Source organism: Euprymna scolopes, chromosome 20 (genome assembly GCF_053919585.1).
Source record: "Euprymna scolopes isolate OS-2025 chromosome 20, ASM5391958v1, whole genome shotgun sequence".
NCBI lineage: Eukaryota > Metazoa > Mollusca > Cephalopoda > Sepiida > Sepiolidae > Euprymna > Euprymna scolopes.
Genome location: NC_136501.1, coordinates 25,558,721 through 25,583,683, shown reverse-complemented (window position 1 = coordinate 25,583,683; position 24,963 = coordinate 25,558,721). Strand labels below are relative to the sequence as shown.

Sequence of the window (24,963 nt, the reverse complement as noted above, 5' to 3'; positions counted from 1 at the left end):
GATCAATTAGTGAAGTAACCAGGGATGAAAAGAAAAGCTGGGTGTAGGCATGAGCGAAATCTAGAATATTGCTCTGCGTGCGTGCGTGCGTATAGGTACTTACTTGTACTTGAAACGACATTCACCCTGGAGGAGTTGAGTCGGCTTCATGAAGATGCACATCTCGTACCGCTGCGGCCCAAGCCCGGCGATCGGAGGCAAGATCCCGAGTGAGCAACAGCCAGTCACGTCTCCAACGAGACAGGCCATAGATGAGCGGGCCCGAAATAAGTTCAGCGTCGGCTTTGATAGTCCCGAGCCACGTTCTTAGCTGGCCACCGACACGTTTTTTCCAGCCAGGTAGAGGACGTGGGGAGATAGCCTCGTGGATAAAGACCCCTGCATCACAGCGAGAGGCATGGCCGAACCATCGAAGGCGTCGGGCCCGCAGTAGGTCAGTAATACTGAATAGGTACTGAGAGATGATAACTATTTAGCTTTTTGTAAATCATGATTTCAATCAATTTAAGTTTCCTCAGAATTGGTAGTATTTCTACAGATTTAAAAAATTTTTTTTATTTACATGGGTGTCACCACTTATCAAGGCCCGAAGGCCACTCAAGGCTAAGGGTTAAAGAGTGTACAATAGTCACTGATACAACAGCGTATTAAGAGTTAGTTGTGAAAATGGGGTGGAAATGCATTATTTAGAGGGAGGCAGATCAACAAGAATTTGTTTATATTAAATTTGAAGATGACCACATTGTAGTCAGTTGGAAAGCAGGCCAGCAGAACAGAGTTCCACAGGTGGGCAGTTCTAGGAAAGAAGATTTGTTCATGAAATTTGCATTTAGGCACAGATAGAGAGTGAGGGAAACTGACGATGGCTGGATGGCTGTTGTAGTTAGACGAGTGTTTTAGCAAAAATTTAGCAAAAGGGGACCACAGATTGAAGCTGAGACAAGCACATTGCTATGAAAATAACGATAAAGTTTGCAACGTCTCTTCTGTAGGAAAGAGGTTGCAAGGGGAAAAATGGCATCACTAATTAGATTTTGAAGCCAATTTTGAACTTTATCAAGGCAGGATAAGTGGCTCCAATCTTAAAGTAGAAGTGGAGGAATCCTTGCTCAATCAGATTCAGAAGTATAAATTGATCAAATAATTTTACTTTTATAAAGCAAATCATTTTTAAGTAAGTTTTTTTCCAATGCTCTCTTGTTAAGAATGTTTTTTTTTAAATCTCAGAAAAGATTTAATTATTTAAAGTTATCTCCCTTGTTCCTTCAGACTGGTTTTAAGATGACGTCATGAGATTGTCGCTTTGCTATAAAATTTGATTTTCTTATCTATATAAAGTTGAGTTTTTCGATGCACTTACATTGAACTGTTTTCTTTTGGTATTTATTTGCTTCGCTACAAGTGCAAAATGTGACAAAAGGTCACTTTTAATGTTTGGGAGGTAACCAGCTCCCCAAAAAGTAGGAAAAAATATAAATTGCCTTAATAGAAAAGTTTATTATTTTTTTTTATTTATTTATTTATCTTTTTTTTTTTACAAAGGAGTCACCACTTATCAAAGCCCAGAGGCCACTCCAGGATAAGTGTTAATGGGTGTACTATAGTCAATGGGACAATGTCGTAATAATTGTTAGTAGTGGAAATTTGGTAAATTGGATTACTTAAGGGGAATGGCTCATCAAGAACTTGTTTACATTGGACTTGAAGACGACCATATTATAGTCAGCCGAAAGCAGGCAAATGGAAGAGAGTTCCACAGGTGTGTAGTTCTAAAAAAGAAACTTTGTTCATGGAATCTACGATTAGGTTTAGGCACAGATAAAGAGTGGGGAAAATTATTGATAGTATTTTCAGCTAGACGAGTGTTTCTTGTGAAAGTTTGACGAGTGGGGGACCATAGATTGGAGCTCAGACGAGCACTTGCCATGAAAATAACAATAAAGCAGAGACACGCTCGCAACGTTTCTTCTGTAAGAAAGAGGTTGCAATGAAGAGAAAAGGGATTCCCTCACTAGGCTATAAAGTCTGTTTTGAACACTGTCAAGGCCAGAGAAGTCCTTTCTAGCAGCTCCTGCCCAGATGTGGCAATAGTACTCCATCCTCGGACGTACCTGGCTCTTATATAGATAGAGAATTGCATCAGCAGTGAGATATCTACTGAATTGATAGAAAGATCCCACCATTTTCCCAGCGTCCTTGGCAACAGATTTGATGTACCATTTCAGATAAGGAGTAATGGCCAAGCCCAGGAGCTTCTCAAAAGATGGAGCCTCCTCAAGATGAGAGTCATTCATTTCAATTGATGCCAGATGGGGATCAGAATGTTGATGATGTGAAGACAGAAGTTTGGTTTTAGATGCATTAAAAGTAACCAGCAACTTCTTTCCCCCTTGTACCACAAGCTGAAGATCAGAGGAGAGAGAATCAGAGAGAACTTGGTCATTAACGGTCTTTGATGTACTGCTATAGATGGTAGTGTTATCAGTATAAATATCTACGAATGATCTAAGGATGTGATTTGGAAGATCATTGATGTAGATTAGGAAGAGAGTTGGGCCCAGGATGGACCCCTGAGGGACTCCAGTATTAATACTGTGGGCCTCTGATTTCTGCCCATCAACCACTACTCTTATGAACCAATCAGAGAGAAATGATTTAATGATTGAGAAAACATTTCCAGTAATACCGTAGCTAGAAATCTTGTGAAGTAGGCCCTTATGCCATACCTTATCGAAGGCCTTTGATATGTCAAGAGCAATTGCCCTGGAAAGGAAACCTTTGTCAAGAGATTCACTAATCCTATGTGATATAACCATTAGCACATCTGCTGTAGATCTTGCAGAGCAGAAACCATGTCACTAAGAAGGTTGTTTCTGTTGAGGTGGTTGACTACTTCTTTATTTAATATGGATTCCAACAACTTACTCATGACACACAGGAGACTTATTGGTCTGTACTGAGAGGGAGATGACTTTTCACCTGAATTCTTAAATACAGGGCATATTGATGGCAGCAGCACATTCAGAGGAGAACCATGGCTGGCTGTTAGGTTTTTGTTGGAATTTTTTGGATGGTGTGAATCGGTCTATGCCTACAATTAACCATTCTTTTTAAACATGGAATGCAGAGATAGGTCAGATATGAATGTACAGAAGCCATCCCAGTCAGCCATAGAGTATCAATATACAGTACGGTGGAGAGGTACGTCGGAAGACTTATTACATTTCATTTTTATCTTAACTGATACAACTGAGTGGTCAGAGGATCCCAGAGGAGATAGAACAGAACACGAACACAGCTCAGGGGAAGTTGTGAGGGAAAGGTCTAGAAGGCTTGCATATTGACCGGGTGTATCGGGCACACGGGTGCGTTCGTGAACAATCTGAGTGAGTTCATAGGCAATGGCAAAATCATGACAAAACCTCCCCTCGTTATCGGTTTTATTTGAGTGGGTCAGCCATTCCACATTATGGACATTGAAGTCACCGCAAATGTGAATGTTAGCCGAAGGATGAGCAGACAGGATGTGGTCAATACCTGAAATTCAATGTTACGATTTTCAAATTTTGCTCTAATAATGAAGAAACACCAAATTATTTTATCATTCAGGCAGTCTGCGTCAAATATAATTCAATAGTATATTATATTACTTGGAAACCAGTATCAACTTTAATCTTACAACTTACATCTTTCAACTTGGTATAAAACACTTGGCTATAAGTTTATAGGCAAAGGGAATTAACTGTCATGGCTTACTTTTAATATTCTCTACAGAATTATAAGAATGGATATTCTTAAGATGTTATTTCAAGACTATCTACTTATGAATAGAGTCTCTTCTAGAGATGTGTGGATGCATCCAAAGCTGAAGAATTGAATTCAGAGTCAGAGCAAATTCATTGCCTTAAGAATCACAGAAAATTAGCAATAAATAAATAAATAACTGATACATGCTGAAAACATCCCCAAATCATCATCATATTCGGTTTAACATCCATTTTATATGCTGGAATATGTCGGACGGCTTTAGGAAATGGATTTCCAAGTTAATCTATCGTCAAGTGTTTATTTATCCGTCTTCGTTTTTATCACCTACATACTGCCTGGATTTAATCTTCCTTTGAGATCATCAAAACTAAGCTTATCTTTAAGACTTCATCATATCATTCTCGTATCATTTCTCTCCGTGCAACGCATGTCCTCAACCTAAATTGACCAAGTTTTATTTCAACATTATCACACTGTATACACATGCCTGATCGACTCTTCTCTTCCAAACAAAAATATCAAAATCCTCCTCATCATTAAGTGGTGGACATTTTCAAACAATGTCCATCATTTTTTGTGTGTTTTTTAAAAATTTATTTAGATTTTGTTCATAAAAAAAAAAAGTGAGAACAAAAATTTAATTCATAACATTTCTCTTCAAAATAAAAACATCTTATTATATTTAAATTATTATGAGTAAAAGAAGGGACCAAAGTTTGACTTTTCAGCATTTTGAGAGACAGGAGTCGGACCTTTAAAAATTTTGGGAGTTGAGGAAGTAGAACCTTTAAAAATTTTGAGTGATGAGAGTTAAAGCTTTCAAAATTTTGTGAAATAGGAGTCAGATTTTCAAAATTTTGATAGTCAGGAGAGCTGGACCTTTAAGCATTTTGAGAGATGAAAGTCAGACCTTTAGAGTTGGGGAGCCGGACGTTTCAAAATTTTCAGAGACAGGAAAACTGGACCTTTCAAAAATCTGAGAATCAAAAGATCTAGACCTTTCAAAATTTTGAGAGACAGGAGTCGGACATTTGCAAATTTTTGAGAGTCAAGAGTCAGACCTTTTAAACTTTGTAAATTTTGACAATTGGAGTAGAGCAGTATTGGAAATTTATCACTATTGCTGAGTTTTAATGCTTGAAAAGTTGTCTCCCTTCGACAGTTCCAAATTTGTGCTTATTTTCAGGTAATTTGGAGTTGCTTCCCCTCGTTTGTTTAGTTATGACGTGTGCTTTGGACATTGGGTAACTTATAGTTATCTGCTCTTTGACTGTATATATAAAAATGCGTCTATGTGATGTTTTTTCCTCTTCGTTTTGTAAACATGTGGATAAATAAGTCGTTTCTCTCTACATCAACTGTGCATAAAGGCTAAGAAAATATTAAGTGTTAATTAATTTGTTTTCTTTTGTCAACTTGTCATCAATATAACTTTCAGTGTGAAGTCATTTAAGGAAAAAAAGTACATTTTCTCTATTTACTTCATAATTAACTAACAAAGATTATTAATGAACATAAAATGGTTATGGGCCTAGATATGAACACATCAAAATGATGGTCGAGGTATTTGATGAGTTGGTGACTTAACAAACGAAGAGGACAGAGTTGTGCATCTCCTAGCTACACTTCCAGATTCCTACAACATGTTGGTGACAGCTCTCAAAGCTAATCAAGAGGTTTCTAAGTGGATCTTAGAAACTGAGTGACTATTATGTGAAGAATCCAAAATTAAAGAAATAGAAAATAAAATGCAAAATTGAAAGCCATAACATCATAACACCACATCAGCAGAAGGAGATCAAAGTGTTATCACTGTGGAAAAACCAGATGCACTAAGTATGATTGTTGACTGAAGATACTGAGAATTTCAAGTGGAATTATCCGAAAAGAAAAAAAAAAGAAGCGTACTTCACTAAGAAAATGTAGGATAATTCAAGCTTCTCAGACTTTTCTCACATTATCTAAGAATAAAATTACAGACTGGATTGTGGACTCTGGTTCTATGTGTCACATGTGTTATGATATGAAGAAATTTATTAATTTCGGAAAATTGGATGTGGCAGAAAAAATAACCTTTAGTGATGGATTCTCAGTCGAAGTATTAGTTTAGTAGAATTAAATGTAAGTAGTACCAAAAGGAAAATACCAAAGATGCAAGTTGTACGAGTCTCGATACATTCCCAAATTATGTTACACCTTATCAAGTGTGTTGAGAGCTACTAAATCTGGGAAACCTGCATATTTTCTGAGACAGAAAATTTAATTTTTATTTTGTCAACTTGTCATCAATATAACTTCCAGTATGAAGTCATTTAAGGAAGAAAGGCATGTTTTCTTTATTTACTTCATAATTAACTAATAAAAGTTATTAATTAACCTACAAGCAGTTGGTCTGCCAACTCCACAATCCTAAATACATCTAAAAAATAAAAAAACGTAATAAAATCGTCATCTTTCATATAAAAAAGATTTATTGTTTTGCTCAACAGATATAAAAACATGAAAGCCTTTTGTACTGAATGTCAGTGCCTCAAATTGGTTCGATGTAGAAAACAAAAATGTAACAACTGTAGATAATAAAGCAAATTAACAGAAATGCAAATTTTTTTCGATGCCAATTTTTTCTTTTCTGTTGGACAGAAATAAAAAGTTGATTCCAGTTTTTCTTTTTTTTTTTTTTTTTTTTTTAAATATAGCAGATATTATCAGATGGTTACGAATTGAGTGGATTCGACCAAATGACCGTGCCATCAGCTTCAGTTTTTATCATTGATCCAAAGAATCCATTGTTGTTAGAGAAATTCTGAAAAACAAAATGAAAAATAATTTTTTTTTTTTTTCATGTAAAGAAATTTATCATCATCATAATAATAATCATAATAATAATAATTGTGTGTGTGTGTGTGTGTGTATGTGGCTGGGTGTCACAATAAACTAATGCCACACTAAATAAGTAAGGAGAGTCAAGGAGGATGGAAAGACCGAGGAGAGAAAGCACTAGCCAGACTTCCACTGGATGAGTACAAGGAGGTCTGGGATCTTGGGGAGGCTTACTGTCACCCAAATTCCAGAGAAAATTAGAACACCACAAGTTGTTCTCAAAGAGAAATCTTTGATGATGGCCTGTATGACTACTCCTAGTGAGTAAATAATAATAATCAGTTAAACATTAGTTTTATATACTGGCAACTTTTAGAAATTGATCCTAAATTAACTTATCTCTGGCCAGGTCTTTATAAATCTATCTTTTAAGCCCATCCTTATCACTGTCTCCCATGGAAGGTGATGGTGGTCAAGTGGTTAACAACACAGACTGACGACCTAGGTGTCCCAAGTTCGAATCCAATTCATTCCACAAAAGTCACTTTTACTTAAGATGCTGACAACTGTGACATGGCCCCTCCTGTAAGTATCCAACGTCTTTCTAGAAAGAATTCTGACCAGAAAAAAATATTAGCGAAACCAATGCCAACAACAGAATCATTGGATTCATACAATATGATGATGACTTCCTTCTTTTCTTGGCTTTCTCCTGAGAACTGACCCTGCTACTTCAACTGTTTTACATCATCTAACTCAAGAATTCTTATCCACTGATTCTGATAGCAACGAATGATGTTACTCAGCAAAATTTCATGGCTTTACATACTGCCTTTGCAGTGAAAGTGGTATACTGTTTTTCTCAAAACAAACTCAACCGACAAACGATGGACTCTTAGACATAAGCAAATAGTTTAGACAGTCAACTAATCTGTGTCACCAGCTCCATAAATGAGTTTTTTTGCCAACCAATTACTGATGGCAGGCATTACTATAATTTACTATAACGGACCGGGAGAACAGAATTCAATCCTTGGTACAGTCGTACAAAATACTTTAAAAAATGGTACTGTGTGTCCCTTACTAAACACACAACATCATAAGATGAGGATCAAGGGTAAGTGGAGTAATCCTGGGAAAGGAGCGGCACTTTCCCCTACACCTTTGTGTAGTAAATAATGGAAAAAGAAGACTGAGTTGCCTTCGACTATGGTCAATAATTTTACTTTTGTGTAATAAGCAGGTGAAATTTGCTTGTTTTTGCCTTTAGCGTATGCAACTTTGATGTTGGGCTGGCAAGTCTATCTCATAAAATCACATACACATTCTAGCCACCCGGAAAGTTAACAAATAATTGCCATGATGTCATTGAGCCGGTTGTGCTTGAAAGTGTCTTTCATAAAATCCCAGGCTACATGGGCTTTCGTAAGTTGAATAGCCAACATGGCCGACTGATGATGACATCAAGTCGTAATTTAAAATTGTGATATGTGGATGGTAGAACGAAATGCATTTCAATAGTTGTTGATGCAAAAGCTGCATAAAAAAGAAATGAATCCGCCTTTTTTTTGTGTCTTCTTTTTTGTCAGACAATTTTTCTGAAATCTTTTGCATTTAACAAAAATTTGAATAAAAGAAAGAAAACAGCAAATGAAAAGCAAGTTGTGACTCCATGTTTTTATTGCAAAATTTGGATATAGGATTAATAGTTTTTGATGCAAAAAATATTAAAACTAATAAACAAATAATGCTGACTTTTTTTGTGCCTTCTCTTTCAAACATTTTTTTTTAATAGAAAAGGAAGTTGCAACTACTTAAAAAAAAAAAATAAATGTTCGTCTTAAAAAAACTAAAAATTAAAAATAATATTTCTCCAAAATTTTGCTGATTTGTTTTCTTTTATTCAAATTCTCATTAAACGCAAAAGATTTTGGTAAAAAATTTGTCTGAAAAAGAGAAGACACAAAAAGTTTTTTTTCTCATCTTATTTCTGAAGTTAAAAATAAAAGGAAGTTTTTAAAACTAAATGTTATTCTTAAAAACAAGTAAAAATTAAAAATAATTAAAATAATATTTCTATAAAATTTTTAATTTAAACTAGACTACCCGTGACCCACTGGGTCAGTATGTTATATTAGTTATGGAATTCATGTATGAGCGTGACACTTGTGACGTAAAGAACATTTTTTTTTTTTTACATAACAGAAACATTTCTATGAAAGTATATTAAAATGAAAAAAGAATATAGATAGATTTCTATGAGTCATTCTGTTTATAATTGTTTATTTTTGAAAAAAAAAAAAAAAACCCAAAAAAACTTACAGCCATTGAATTATAAGTGGTTTGCCATACTTATAGGTAAATGTGCACTGAACAGATGCTATAATACTTATTATAATTAAATTCAAATTTTTATATATCTTTTTTAAATGAAATTGTTAGTTGAAAGTACAGAATAGTTAAAAAAACCCATATTAAGAATAGCTTTTTAAATAGAAAATGAAAATAAAATGTTACTTTTTCCATTTATTTCAAACAAACATTCATGACCCATTGGGTCAAATATTTAATTTATATGTTAACTAGCATGGGTACCTGGCGTTGCCCAGGTTGGCATAAAGTTCCGTTTTGAATACACCTACTATACTAAGGATATTAATCATTTTCATCGTGGGTAATGTCGATACCCCCCACACAAACAAAAATTTAAAAAATAAAATAACATAAAAACATGTAAATGTAATCACCCCAAAAAAAGAAGTACGTGATATCCTCTTCACCAGGTTAGATTCTAACAATAGTAAAAATCATTTATTTATGTGCGTCCGAAATGGCTACCCTTAAAAATATGTGAAGGGAATGCGGTATTATATCGGAGCACACTTACGCATTTCCTTTACTTCATCTCCTCCCTCTTTGCTGTTGATGGCCGTTCAACAGTCGACCGAAGTAAAAGATTCCTAAGGAAATATCTTTATCTCAAGAAAGTTCTTCCATCGGCAATGAACAGCCATAAAAAATAAAAATAAAATAAAAATATTAAGTTTTCTTGAAAAAAAAAAAAAAAAACCCCAAAAAAAAAAAAAAAAAAAAAATTTTTTCCTGTACTTTCATCTAACCATTTACAATTTTCGTAAACATATTTTTAGGTATTTTCTTAAAAAAAATATATATGTATATAAAATTTCTGTAGAACCCCCCCACCCCTCCAAAGTTGACTGAACAAAAGTCTTGAAAAAAAAAAAAAAAAAATCTTGTACTTACACCTAAGAATTTACGGTGAAAAAAAAAAGTAAAACTTTCATCCTTTCTTGAAGGAAAAAGAAACAAACTTTTTGTTGATAAATATTTTGCAAAAAAAAAAAAAATAAATTAAAAAAAAATATATATATATATATATATATATATATATATATATATATATAAAATAAATAAAAATATTTTCAGTCGTTTAAAAGGTAGGTTTTTGTTATTTTTTTTATTATTTACATCTGTATTTTTTTCCGGTTTGTTTGTTTTTAAAACGTCTGTTAGAATGCTCAGCTTAAACCGATTCTTGACAGGAATTCCCAAGAATCTGGGTCAAATTATGAAAGAGTATCGAATATTTAAAAATAAAGCAAAACATCTTTCTGTGTACACAAAATTATTTTTTCATGCTAGAAACGTCTTTCAATTACCAAATTAATTTATTTGGGAAGAGTTTGTTTTTTATCTTTCGAATTTCGGAACGTATAAAAAAAAAAAAAAAAAATCATCAGGGGAAATAACTCCTCGTTTTATAAAAAAATCAATGTTAGAAGTAATAATTCCAAATAAATGTAATTAAATATATTATCAATATAACTTATTTAGAGTGTATGAAATAACACTCTTAAATAGAACACTTAAAACAACTCTCTTGCTAAAACCTTAAACTAACATACAGCTATTTAGTACAATTCATTTTCCTTAATATAATAAACATATCAGATGACCTCTTAATCGTATAGTTTTTAAAGAATCATATTATATATAGAAATAAATGAATTATTAAACTAACGGATCTTTTGTATATATTAATCAAAATGTGAACAGACAGACAGGAATATGAATTCATATATATAGATGATAGGGTCAATAAAACTAATTAAGACAATGCGGAAATGAACAATGTAAAAAAAAATAAATAAAGCAGAAAGTAGTAACAATTGTTTATTTGGATAATTTAAACACAAAAAAACAAAAAAAAACAATTGGGATGCTGAAAACGTACACAGTAAAACAATATGTTTTATTGTCGTGTTTATTATTTATTTGTAACACAAATTAAAAAAAACATATTCAGGGTTATTTATTTATGTTGGTAGTGTAGAAGAATATGCACGAATGTTTTTAAGAACGTTGCATTAAAAAATGGAGAATAAATTTGAAAAAAAAAAAAAGATGGGTAAATCGCTGTTGTAAAATGCTCTTATGGTTATCAACGGGTTAAAGTAGATTTATTTGTAAGAAAATTGCGACAGTATAGTTGTAATACAGAATAGTTGCAAAACATCCCCACCCCTCCCATGTTAAATAATAATTACTAAATAATAACGTTAATATTTCAGTGCGTAGGTTAAATTCTGAAAAAGTAGACATTTGTGTTTATTTGTTTACGCTGTTATGGGTTTATGCTTATGTACGCATGCATAATCGGAAGTCGTAAACTGGATGTGGGGTTACAACACCTGTTATAAGGTCATTTGAACTTTATAATTATATAGATTATACAAATGAACAAATCTCATGATGAATCTATTTAATAAAAACATGTAGTTACAACGTCCTTTCGTTTGCCGTTTTGTTTTCTAAATTATCGTTAAACACAAAAGATTTCGGTAAAAAATTGTCTGAAAAAGAGTAGACACAAAAAACAATTTGCTTTTTTTTTGGTGTTAAAAACTATTAAAATGCATTTCGTTCCCTTATGCCTGCATTTTGCAATTTTAAATTACCATCTGACATCAGCATCGGTTGGCCATCTTGGCTAATCAACTAATGAAAACCCATACTGCACAATCCCATTCATAATTACACCGATCCTATTGTTTTCATTCCTCCACGTGATCATCTTTACTAATCTTTGCATGAATAAGGTGATCCTGTTCTTCCAATCTCTGATGTTGTTTCGGTTTGTCATTTTTGTTGAATTTAAAAGATGTAATGATGTGTCCCTGTGATTGTCTCAATAATTTCACTACAGTAAAAACAGCACTGTGCAGCTATTTTGTTTGTTGCAATTTCTCTCTGCAGATATCTTGCTCGTTGCAATTTCTCTGTGGAGATACCTTGCTCGTTGCAATTTCTCTGTGGAGATACCTTGCTCGTTGCAATTTCTCTGTGGAGATACCTTGCTCGTTGCAATTTCTCTGTGGAGATACCTTGCTCGTTGCAATTTCTCTGTGGAGATACCTTGCTCGTTGCAATTTCTCTGTGGAGATACCTTGCTCGTTGCAATTTCTCTGTGGAGATACCTTGCTCGTTGCAATTTCTCTGTGGAGATACCTTGCTCGTTGCAATTTCTCTGTGGAGATACCTTGCTCGTTGCAATTTCTCTGTGGAGATACCTTGCTCGTTGCAATTTCTCTGTGGAGATACCTTGCTCGTTGCAATTTCTCTGTGGAGATACCTTGCTCGTTGCAATTTCTCTGTGGAGATACCTTGCTCGTTGCAATTTCTCCATATAGCTAAAAAAAATGTACTGAGTGTATCTGCATTCCACTTTGTGAAAGAAGAAGGAAAGGATGGCTAGCTGATTTATATACACGAAGGGTATCTTGGGAAGGCAGGGCATGATGGGAGAAGCTAATTTTTTTTCCTGTCTCTTCCTTTTTTTTCTAGATAGGAGGATATTAGAGCTGGGAAAAATTCCCTGGAGAAGCAAAAAGAAAAGATTTGTGAACTTCTCTTAAAAATTATTTCGTGTTGCTAACATTCAGATTGTGCGGTGTGACATTGGTGGCAAGAGGCCAGGTGTGGTCAATTGGAAAAGAAGAGGACAGAAACGTGCTGTTGTCAAGCGAGTGTCTCACTCCTTTCAAAACCGAATCTTGATTGTAACATTTAGAAGCTATTTCGGCGTGTCAAACAGGTTAACATGGCTGACTGGAGACTGAACACTCAGATGTTGCGACCCTTCACTGGGGAGGGTGACCTAATTAAATGGCTGGAAAAATTAAAGATGGTGATGAAGTTGCAAAAAATCGAAGACGTGGTCACCCTGCTGCCGCTCTACTTGGAGGGGGAAGCCCTCACTATTTATCAGCAGATGCGCGATGAAGATAGTCCATTTGAAGCACTCGGCAAGCTTGAGGTGGATGGCGAGTCTGTTGACGTCTTTGTTGCAGAGATCAGGATACTGGCAGGATTGGTTGGTTACATGGGGAGGAACCTGGAGATGAGGGTAAAGCTATACCTAGTGAACGGCTTCCCAGAAGAAATCTCCGCGAACATGCAGAGAATCACTGAGATCAATACGATGGGACGATCTCTTGGTCCACGCCAGAGTCCTAGTCAAGAATGTCAAGAGCCCAATTGTGGTTGCAGTTGTGAGTGGAAATAAGTGCACGAGGCCCCACTTGGATGACGAGAGACTGGCAGCGAGGAGACAGGAGGGGAGACCTGCCATCAAGTGCTTCTGGTGCCAGGGTCCTCACCTGCTCAAGGATTGCAAAGAGCCGAGACTGGGGGTCACCTGCTACCGATGTGGACAAGTGGGGCACATTAGCTGCTATTGCGTCACTTCACGGGACCAGGGAATGAGTGAAGAGGAGCCATTGCGCCAGTGGTTCCCCCTTTTATGTGGAAATGGCGCACAACGAAACGTTGTCTCAGTTACCGGTAGTAGTCAATGGGAAGAGAGCCATGGCCCTTGTTGACACAGGCTGCACCACAACATTGGTAGTGAAGAATGTTGCTAGATCATGGAGCGGAGCCAGGAGTATTAAGACCGTGGATGGCAGGGAGGTGAAATGCTTAGGAGAGACAACAGTGGAAGTACTGGTGCAAGGTGTGCCTATTGTACTGCGAGCCCTGGTGTTGGATCGTCTAGTTGGTGATGTTGATGTGGTTTTAGGTGTAAGTGCGATCAACCAACTGGGGGGCGCTACGTTGAGAGGGGGCCAAGTAACTTTCGGATGCCTCGGCGCAGTAGGAATGGCAGGAGTGAAAGGTGATAGAAACATCAGAATGCAAAAACCAGAGACTTGCTGCATCGAGGACGAGGATTTGATGGTGAGAAGTGGACGGTGGAATGGAAATGGATCTCCGAGCCTCCGGAACTACAAAACAAAGTAAGCTGCTACGAGAAAACACTGCGAGGAGAAATAAGAAAGGATTCGAGGAGGAAGTGGAGAGGTGGATAGAGAAGGGAATTCTGAAACCGTGGACAGAAGAAGAAAAAGGAGTCCTACCATTACTGGCAGTTGTTCAACCCACCAAGAACAAAGTTAAACTGGTACTGGATTTCAGAGAATTAAACAGACATGTAGCCTGCCACTCACCAAAGAGGTAAGAGATGCAATTGAGCTAAGGGCTCTTGCTGAGGCAGAGGAGGACTTTAGCCAAAGAGATACAACTGAGTTTATGCAAACTAAATGGAGCAGGGAGGATAAATGGACGCTTATATGGGCGATGGAGTATGCAAAAATTAAGCACTCAAAACTCAAAGAAAGATGTCAAGAATGGCAAAAAATCTTCAAGTATCATTGTCCAAATAAAAAAGGCATCGCAAGAGAAAAACTCACATGCCAGAAGTTTAACTTCATGAAGAACAATGCTTTCTCTACAGAGCAGATTTCCAGTATGATTAGAGATATTCGCTTAATGATTGAAGATGACATCTGCCCAATAAGCAACCCCATCCCTTTCCCCAGTGACATTACACCAGAACCAATTCACCTCAACTACCTGACATGGTCCCAGACTTAACATTGACAGAGGAGACACATTATCAAGGGCAACACCCAATAAACAGTAACTCTCCTCAAGGCTCACCCCCGAAAATATCTCAACTAAAATATGGGCAAAAACAATACCGCAATGCCCCACCTGTAAACATGACACTGGATGCAAACCAGATGGAGCTGGAAGAAGAACTGGCTAACGGAATAGAAATGGCACGATGCCTGGCTGTTGAAGATCGACCCAGACTGGTGAAAATAAATTGTACCAAACCCTTCAAGATCCTTGTTACGAAAGTGAATGATGCTCTCACAAAAATTATCCCAACTAATGTGTAATTAACTGAAATAAACCATGCAACTTTTGGGGCAGCATGGTATATGCAGAGGAAACTTTTGCCCCACCATAAAGAGAAAAAAGAAGGAGAATTTAAGGCCAAAACAAAAGAAACAGTCTGGAAAAGTAGGCTGCAACAGAAAATCTTAAAACTCAAATATCCCAGATATCTGCCTTTCTGTTATGTGACAGCCCAGGGGAAAAATTAAAAAAGATTAATAAACTTAAAACCGACTATTCACTTCATAACCAAGTGCAGCTAAGAGCTAAGGTAGCAGAAAACCAAGCTGAAATAAAAGCTTTAGCTGCACAAATAAAAAATAAACAAAAGAAAATGGAGTCCAAGTCATTGAATAGGTTGTTTGACAAGAACCCAAGGATGGTATACAGAAATTTAATTCAAGAAGAAATCAAGGTTAACTCGCCACCATCACAGGAAGAAGTGGAGTCATTCTGGAAGCCACAGTATGAGGACCCCAAACAACACCAAGAGGGGGAGTGGATACATACAATTAAAGAGTCTGTCAAGGGCAAACAAGATATGCCACCACTAAAAATCACGAAAGATGATATAAGAAAAATAAATCACCCACTTTAGCAACTTTAAAAGCACAGGAATTGACAAGATTCCAAATTTCTGGCTTAAAAAACTCACAGCACTTCATGAACATTATGCGCAGGCATTTACTCATATTGTCAGCGGCGAAGAAGATTCAGCAGAGTGGTTAACTCTTGGCAAAACGACTTTGATACTGAAGAGCCAAGAGACTCACTTGCCCAATAAATACAGGCCTATCTGCTGCCTCCCAACCACATACAAATGGCTTACAGGAATGATTGCAGATGCAATCTATCAACACCTGACCGATGGCAAATACCTTGAAAACGAACAAAAGGGATGTACCAGGAATAAACTTGGTACAAAGGACCAACTTCTCCTCAATAAAACCATCGTCAAGGACTGCAAAAAGCATCAAAGGAACCTGTCAGTGTCTTGGATAGACTATAAAAAGGCATTCAATAGTGTGCCTCACTCCTGGATACTGCAATGTTTGGAGATATATAATGTCCATGAGAACCTAAGGACATTCCTTACAAAACAAATGACCATGTGGCAAACATCAATTGCACTACACCACATGGAAGGGACAATACAAACTTCAAATCTCAGTGTCCAGCGAGGTATATTTCAAGGTGATAGTCTGTCACCACTGCTCTGCCTTACTATTGACCCACTCAGCAAACTCCTCAAAAAATGTGATGCTGGGTACAATCTTAGTAAAGGAAGGAAAAAAGAAAAAAGTAAAAGAGTAAATCATCTACTTTTTATGGATGATCTCAAACTCTATGCAGAGACAGAAAAACAGCTTGTCTCTCTGATAGAAAATGTAAAGACTTTCACATGGAGTTTGGATTTAACAAATGTGCCAAATGCACAATAAAAAAAGGAAAAAAGACGACATCTGAAAATATTCGGTTCAATGATGGCTTGATTGAAGACCTAGGAGAGGATGCCACATATAAGTACCTTGGTATAGAGGAGAATGTTACTGTGGAGCATGAAAAAATGAGACATAAGGTGGAACAAGAATGCACATCACGCCTTAAAAAGATCCTCAAATCTGAATTAAGCCCCAAAAACAAAATAACTGCCATAAATCAACTTGAAATCCCTGTCATCACATATGGGTTTGGTATTATTGACTGGCCTCAATACAATATCAATAGGTTAGATACAAAGACCAGGAAACTCCTAACCTTACATAAAATAATATATCGAAACCAATGTATGGACAGGATATACTTATCACGAAAAGAGGGTGGCTTCGGTCTCACTGAAATAAACCTTCATATCGAGCCACCATAGTAAGCATGGGGCAGTATATTAAAAGCTCAACAGATATGTCAATAGAAATAGTGAGGGACCACCATGAACGCCTACCCCAACAAACCTCAGTCACAAAGCTTGCTGAAAACTTTGTGGGTGACATACTGGAAAATACTGCCGAGATATATGATGAACCAGCAACACAGATTGCAAGAAAAAAGAGAAAGAAATACACCGAAATCGAGATAGACACAAAAAAACAAGGATGGGAACAACATAAAAGAGCAGGAAAGTTCCTAGAGAAGCTTAAACAGGAATATATAGAAAAAGATGCTTCACTCCAATGGCTCAAGAGTGGGAGACTTCCATTTGATGAGGAAAGACTCATTATAGCCAGTCAAGATCAGGGCTTACTCACAAATTGATTAAAAAAAATGACCGGCCTACAAGCAAATGGCCAATGCCGGTTTTGCCATTCAGCAATTGAGAGCCCAAGCCATCTAATGTCTGCATGTCCAATCTTATTAGCAGATGGCCTTTACACTGCCCGTCACAACAAAGTATGCAACTTGACAGAGCAACGAACATCTGGGAACATGAACCACCACCGATAACATCAAGCGGAAAAGTGATTGTGTTCTATGACAAAGACATACAGGCGGGCAGATACATAAAAGACAAAGCTATCAAACCAAATATTGTAATATGGAACATGGAACAAGCCCGAAAGAACTGCGCTCATTATCGATGTCACAGTCCCAAATGATTTTGGCCTTAATAGAGCTGAACGGGAAAAGATAAAATATCAGGACCTAAAAAATGATCTAAAAACGACATGGTCTCTGAAAGAAATAAACATTATACCGGTTGTGATAGGAGCAACTGGTTTAATAAAAAAGAACCTTCAGAAATACTTAGAAGCAATCCCTGGAAGACCAAGCTGTAATGAAATACAGATAGCAGCCATAAAGGGAACAGTATCTATTCTTAAAAGAGCCCTCGGATATAAATTTAAATCATAATAGAATCAAGTGTTAGCTCCAGGAGGGATTACCCCCTTGATATCTTAAAACTTACTGAAGTAAAAAAAAATTTTTTTAAAATGGATTGACGTATGCGAAGAGATTATAAGGAAACGGAGGAGGATGGAGCAGGCTACTAAGATTGTCGACCTGAAATTGGCTTATCTCCAGATCCATGTAGATGAAAAACTCTGGCAACATCAAGGTCCGGTACAAGGGGAAAATGTATTGCCTGACGAGGTTAGGCTTTGGGCTGAGCTCAGCCCCCAAAGTTCTGACTGCCGTGCTGAAGACGGTGCTGAGTAAAGACTGTACAGTGGACAAGGCCACCAGTTCATACATTGACGACATTCTCGTGGAGGAAGCAGAGGTGACAGCGGAGAAAGTGAGAGGCGATGTTGCGAGGTATGGGTTGACTGCAAAACCGGCGGAGTCCCTGGATGGAGGAGCAGCGTTGGGGTTGGAACTATGCCGAGATGGCAAAGGAAGCCTTGTCTTTAGATGAGGGAATACAATACTTGAAATCGGAACTGACCTGACAAAACGAGAACTCGTCTCGGTCTGCAGGAGACTGGTGGGACACTATCCAATCGCCGGCTTGCTCAGGATAGCGTGCAGCTTTATTAAACGACAAACAGATACTGATGGCTGGGAGAGCCGTGTGACGAAGGAGGTCACGAACATGCTACAAGAAGTCATCACGTGAGTGAGGAAAGAAGACCCGGTAAAGGGGGAATGGTATGTCAGCGGCAGAGATGCAGGGGTGATTTGGTGCGATGCCAGCAGCCTGGCATTGGGCATCGTATTAGAGATGGGAGGTGTAACTGTGGAAGATGCAGCGTGGCTAAGAAAGAAAAATGACTATTACCCATATCAACGTAGCCGAACTGGAGGCCGCTATGAAAGGAATCAATCTGGCCTGAAGTGGGGATTGAAAACAATTGAAATCAAATCCGATTCGGCAACGGTAGTTTCATGGATCAGGTCGGCAGTGACTGACGATAAGAGAGTTAGGACCAGAGGTGCTGCAGAAATGCTGATCAAGTGCAGGCTTGGAGCACTCACAGATTTGATAGTGAAATTCCAGTTGAGGGTATCTGTAGTGCTGGTCCCATCAGAAAAGAACAAGGCGGATTCGATGACACAGGTAAAGAAGGCTTGGCTGCAAGAGGGAAAGGAGGTTTCCTCAGTATGCTGTGCAAGAGAGGAAGTTAAAAAGTTACATGAAATGCACCACTTTGGTCGAGAACGGACATTATTCCTGGCAAGGGAGGTTTACCCGGAAACCACCGAGAAGGAGGTCAGGGAGTGGAGCAATGTACAGGATTGCCAATCGATAGACCCCGGACGGTCCAGACACGAAATAGGAGAGTTACACATTGTGGAAGACTGGAAGTGATTGGCCATTGATGTGACCCATTATCACCATAAGCTGTATCTGTCGATGGTCGACTGTGGACTGGGGAAGTTTGCCATATGGAGAGAGATCAGGGCAGAAGCTGCATGGTGATTGGAGGGGTCATCGAAGAAATATTTTTGGAGAAAGGGCCGGTTGAGGAGCTGTTAATGGACAATGGCCCCGCTTTCCGATCAGAAGCCTTTAAAGAGGTGTGTGATAAGTGGGGGAGTAAGGCAATTTTTTAGGGCAGTGTATCGTCCGAGTTGCAATGGGATAGTGGAGAGGAATCATTGCACCATCAAGGCTGCTGCGGAAAAAAGCAACATTTCACCTATGGAGGCAGTGTTTTGATACATCTTATGGAAAACCAGACAAGATGAGACAACTGTGACTCATAGAGCCATCTTCGCATATAAGTGGCGGCATCTGTGCAACAAAACCGTAGGAATTGAGGTTGAAGAAGCTACCATTAAAGTGGGTGAGGAGGTGTGGGTGAAGCCCCACAATTCAAAATGTACCACTCGCTGGGGGAGGGGGGTCGTAACGGGAATGCAGTCGAAGAACAACGTGATGGTGAATGGCATTCCCCGGCATATGCTAAACCTGCGTCATGTAACCCTGCTGGTGCGCAGTGATGGCAGTGAAGAGGAGGAAGTCGAGATCCACCAAGAAGCTAACGATGCACCCCAATTCGACTTAGCCCCACATTGTGGTTCTTTGCAACTGGGCGAAAATGTTTGTAGTGAACCTGAAAATTTCAACCCCCAAGAAGTTGCCCCCCAGAGGCATCAACGTGAGAGGAGGAGGACTGCTTTGATGAAGGATTATGAAGTGTTTTATTGATCTCGAAGATCAGCGGGGCTTGTGGGGTATATGGTTAGAAAAAAAAACAAAAAAAAAACGTACCGAGTGAATCTGCATCCCTCTTTGGGAAAGAAGATGGAAAGGATGGCTAGCTCATTTATATACACGAAGGGCATCTTGGGAAGGAAGGGCATGATGGGAGAAGCTAATTTTTTTTCCTGTCTCTTCCTTTTTCTTTTCTAGATAGGAGGATATAAAAGCTGGGAAAATTTCCCTGGAGATAGCAAAAAGAAAAGAGTTATGAACATATTTTTTTGAAAAGTATTTTGTGTTGCTAACGTTCAGATTGTGCGGTGTGACATTGGTGGCGAGAAAAGAAGAGGGCAGAAACGTGCTGTTGCCGAGCAAGTGACTCACTCCTTCCAGAACCAAATCTTGATTGTAGCTATTTTGCTCGTTGTAATTCATGTTTGTACCTATTTTGCTCATTGTAATTCATGTTTGTACCTATTTTGCTCATTGTAATTCATGTATGTACCTATTTTGCTCGTAATTCATGTTTGTACCTATTTTGCTCGTAATTCATGTTTGTACCTATTTTGCCGTTGTAATTCATGTTTGTACCTATTTTGCTCATTGTATGTACCTATTTTGCTCATTGTAATTCATGTATGTAGTTATTTTGCTTGTTGTAATTTCTGTATGTAGTTATTTTGCTCATTGTAATTTCTGTATGTAGCTATCTTGCGCATTGTAATTTCTGTATGTAGCTATTTTGCTCTTTGTAATTTCTGTATGTAGCTATTTTGCTCTTTGTAATTTCTCTATGTAACTATTTTGCTCGTAATTTCTCTATGTAACTATTTTGCTCGTAATTTCTCTATGTAACTATTTTGCTCGTTGTAATTTCCTATTTTCCAGAATGATTTGAATATTAACGCAAACTTTTCTGGGCCACCTTTTTTTACGAAACATTTTTTCTTGCAAGAACATGCTTAACTAAGCCTGCACTTTTCTACAATATTTCACTCCAGTTTTGCTGTTTCTATTTCCCACTGGTCAACCTTTCTTGTTCTCTTTCTTTAAACGGCTTACAAAATTAATTATTTTTAGATGTTCAACTTTAATGAACAACAATGATGTTAGTGCTCATTGATTTTCAAGTCTGGAAAAGTCAAAACAAACAGAACATAATTAGATAAATCATTTAAAGAAAATCTATGGTCTTAAGTATCCACATTTAAACAGACATATACCAAATATTCTAACACTTATTTTCACATGAATGTTTTGAATTCAGCAATTATTTTTTTTTTGTGATTAGGTTCTCTTTGATATTTTATGTGTTTTGCGACAAAAATCTCAAAATTTAAACTTTTGGCGCTTGTGTCGTTTTTCGCCAAACGTGTCATTTATTTTCAGCCAAATTTTCTCTCAGTTTCCCAGTGGAAACAAGTCGCATCTACTTTTTCCTCAATTTGCTTTATTCATTATCTCGCAACCCAGAAAATTAAAAAATAATTGTCATCGTGTTATTGATCTGCGAAATCCAATCAATAAGCCGGTCTTTTTATCATCCTAGCTGTTGGGAGTAAGCAACCTATAGTATCACATTCGTTTTTCATTTTGAAAAAAAAAAAAAAAAAAAAAAAAGGTATCACTATTTATCAAGGCCAAGAAGCCACTCGAGGATAACGGTTAAAGATTGTACAGTAGAAAATTGGACAATATAGTAATCGCTAGTAATGGAAATTTGGTAAATTTGTTAACTTATAATGGAACGGCTCATCAAAATCTTGTTTACGTTAGACTTGAAGACAACCATATTGTAGTCAGCTGGAAAGCAGGAAAACAGAAGACAATTCCATAGGCATGCAGTTCTAAGAAAGAAGCTTTGTTCGTGGAATCTATGTTTAGGTTTAGGCACAAATAAAGAGTGGGGGAAAATTATTGATAGTGATTTCTGCTACACTGGTGTTTCTCGAGAAAGTTTTGTGTGCACCAACTTGTGAAATGATTAAAATTAGATACCTCGATTCAATTTTTTTGCCATAGAGATTTACTGTATACCTTTCATGAATGCTTTTTTTCAAGTGTACAAGCAAGATTGAGACTTACCTGAGGGTTTCTGATAAATTCGTGAGTTGCTGCTAAAAGATATTCTAACTGTTCACTCTCCACACAAAGATTTTTCTCATCTAACGTTGTGTTATTCATTGAATCAGTAAAACACATTATTGTATATGTCAGGCTTCGATTGTAAGGTTGTAATGACCATTGTTTAACATGCATCCAAGATATGGAAGCTCGATGAGTTTCTGGAAAATAAAACAATTTTGCATTTTTAATAATTACAATATTTATTGTAGATACACTAACTCTCCTTGGAAAAAAAAAAGTTTAAAAATGACCAATCACAAAATAATTTGTTTCTTGCAAAAGAAAGTTTAAACAATAAAAATCAGATTCTCAATGCAAAAAAAAAAAAAAAAAAAAAAAAAACTATGGTGAACCAGTTTTCCATCAATTTCCCAACCTAAAAGGGGAGGGGGAACATATGTAGGTGTGGGGAGTCCCATTACTACTAGAAATAAAAATCTTGAACCAATCCCATTTAAATTTGTCTTTTTACAACTGTATCTATCTGCTGCAATTTAGTTTCATTTTTAGTCCCGATTTATTTGTCTCCTTGCAAGGTTAGACTTATACACAAGGTTGGTTTTTAATGTGGGAAAAATTTATCTCCCCAAAAAGGAGTACTCTGAATTGGAACAAGGATAAAAACTGTCTCAGTTCAGAAAGGTCTCTCTCTCGCTCTCTGATCGAGGACAGAAAAGATAACATGTGGTAATAAACAGATACTACACTTTGAAAAATTTATTTATTTCAGAAAATTTGACAATAAAAATAAAATAATCATAAAATAAATTTGGCACAAAGCCATTCCAAAGTTTAGGGAGTGCCACAAATATAAGCTAATATGGGGAAGTAATATGTTTTTTTTTTAACCGAAAACAATCTAGTCGATCTCTAAATGGATGTAGTATTTAAGTGAGAGAAACTAGAGATACTCTACTTTGATGTTACACTTAATATAAATTAATGTATTTTTCTCTGGTCTGCTTAGAACAGAAACCAACCAAATCGATCTCTAAATGGGTGTGGTATTTAATAACTACAGATACTATATCATACCAGTTATCATAGGTGCCACAGGGCTTATGAAAAAGAACCTGAAGTCCTACCTAACTAATATTCCTGGTGAACCAAGTGCAAAAGAGATCCAGACAATTGCACTTAAGGGAACAGCGAAGATACTAAAAAGAGCTCTCAGTTGGTTTCAATGAAAAGTGGGGCAATGTTGGCAGCTGATTTGGCTGCCCCATTCCCAGCATTGCAATCTTCAAAGGAAGAAAAATAAAAAAAAATAAAAAAAAGGGATGAGTGGGGAATGAAGCTCTCCTAGTCCAAATAAGCCAATCAGGGGTCATTGCGACATATACCCTTCACTTCTGATTGGCTCTGTGCATAATAGCATATCAAAGTAAATTTCCATTAAATCTGTTCCCACGCTGACCGTCCTTCAAAGTTGACCTCAAGGTCAGATTCTGCTCCAAAGTTTAGCCAATATAACTTTTCATACTATTTTCTTTAAATCAATTGCTTTCTTTGCAAAACCATATTATTATTAAAACATTATTATCAACCCCAAATCTGATAACTGAAGCTATTTTTCCTCATTCTGGTTGCATCAATGACCAAATAAATGGAGTTAGCATGGCAATCGAGCATTGCCTGGGAATGTTCACACAATAAAAGTTCTAATTAAACACTATTATTAATGTTAAATTCGACCACCACAGGTGGTTGGGTCACAGAGAAAGGGAGAGAGAAAGAAAGAGAGAAGGAGATAGAGAGATATTTTACCTGTGCTAACGATTAAACCAGATTTGGACAAGGACACTTTACATTGACACTGAACGGAATCCTGCAAAAACAAAAGGAAAAAATGCTTCTTGGAATAAATATGCAGAAAAATTCTTAAAATTTAATTTCTTCCCTTCAATTAAAAGTTAAAATCATTTCATTGAATTAATTATTCCCCCCCCCCCCGAAAAAAGGAGGATGGACCTGTAAATTCACCCTTGTCCCTTTGTCCGTTTGTCTGTCTGCACTTTTCTCAATAGCTACACCTTAAAATTTTTTGAAATTTTGCACAAACATCAAACATGATACGAGTAAAAAAGTAAGAGAACGGATTTTCCAGGAAAACTCTGCTTATCCTAAAAAGGGGTGCCTTTCGGGTTATAATGGCTAAAATTTACACTTTTGTGCTTATTAAAAAGAAAAAAAAATTGATGCCTTGGATTTTTATAAAACTTTCTGAAAAGTTGTAACTAACTGATTTCTATATAATGTTTGTCTATACTTCATGATAACTCTTGGGTGTGCCCCAGAGGCTCTTTTAGGATTAATAAAAACACTCCATTTTTGGCACTATTTTACCATATTTATCCAAAATTTTCTGCGTATGTCTATTTAGCAGTTTTGCATGGTGCTGAACTGAAATTTAAATATGTGAAGGCCTTGGGGACTTTTGGGGCTAAATGGGAGGGGGCAAATGATGGACTTGGTGATTTTTTTTTTTTTTGCATGGTGCAGAACTCAAATTTACATATGTTAAGACCTAAAACTGCACCGTTCATTTTCGCCAGGATTTGATGTCCCCTGGGGACTTTTGGCGCTAAATGAAGGGGAGGGGGGCAAATGCTGAACTTAGTCATTTTTTTTTATGCTGCGTTCACTGTGCACTCATGGGGGACCAGGCATGCTTCACTTGTTTCAATTCGTGATTTGATACAAACAAAACATTTTATTTACCGTTTAATTCCATTTTTGTTTTTCAAAATTTTGCTCAATAATTTACACTTTGATGAATACATCTTGAACATATTTTGAGGTGAGTTATTAAGAACTTCATTGCTCGTTTCATTTTTTCTTTTAACATCATACCAACTCTATCAGTCATGCTTTGATCGTAACCAAGATACCACCTCAAA

General features: G+C 36.9%; 1 protein-coding gene across 3 annotated transcripts in view; it reads right to left on the bottom strand.

Moving 5' to 3' along the window:
* Positions 1–6,221: 6,221 nt before the first annotated feature.
* LOC145241370 (uncharacterized) overlaps positions 6,222–24,963 on the bottom strand; it is a 116,811-nt gene continuing 98,069 nt past the window's right edge. For all 3 annotated transcript variants that reach the window (XM_080104248.1, XM_080104249.1, XM_080104247.1), the window contains exons 7-9: positions 23,831–23,891; positions 22,022–22,221; positions 6,222–6,571 (exon numbers count right to left, since the gene is read on the bottom strand). In XM_080104248.1, coding sequence (XP_079960374.1) covers positions 6,482–6,571; positions 22,022–22,221; positions 23,831–23,891 — 351 coding nt within the window. In that variant the 3' untranslated portion in view covers positions 6,222–6,481. The remainder of the gene's footprint in view (positions 6,572–22,021; positions 22,222–23,830; positions 23,892–24,963) is intronic.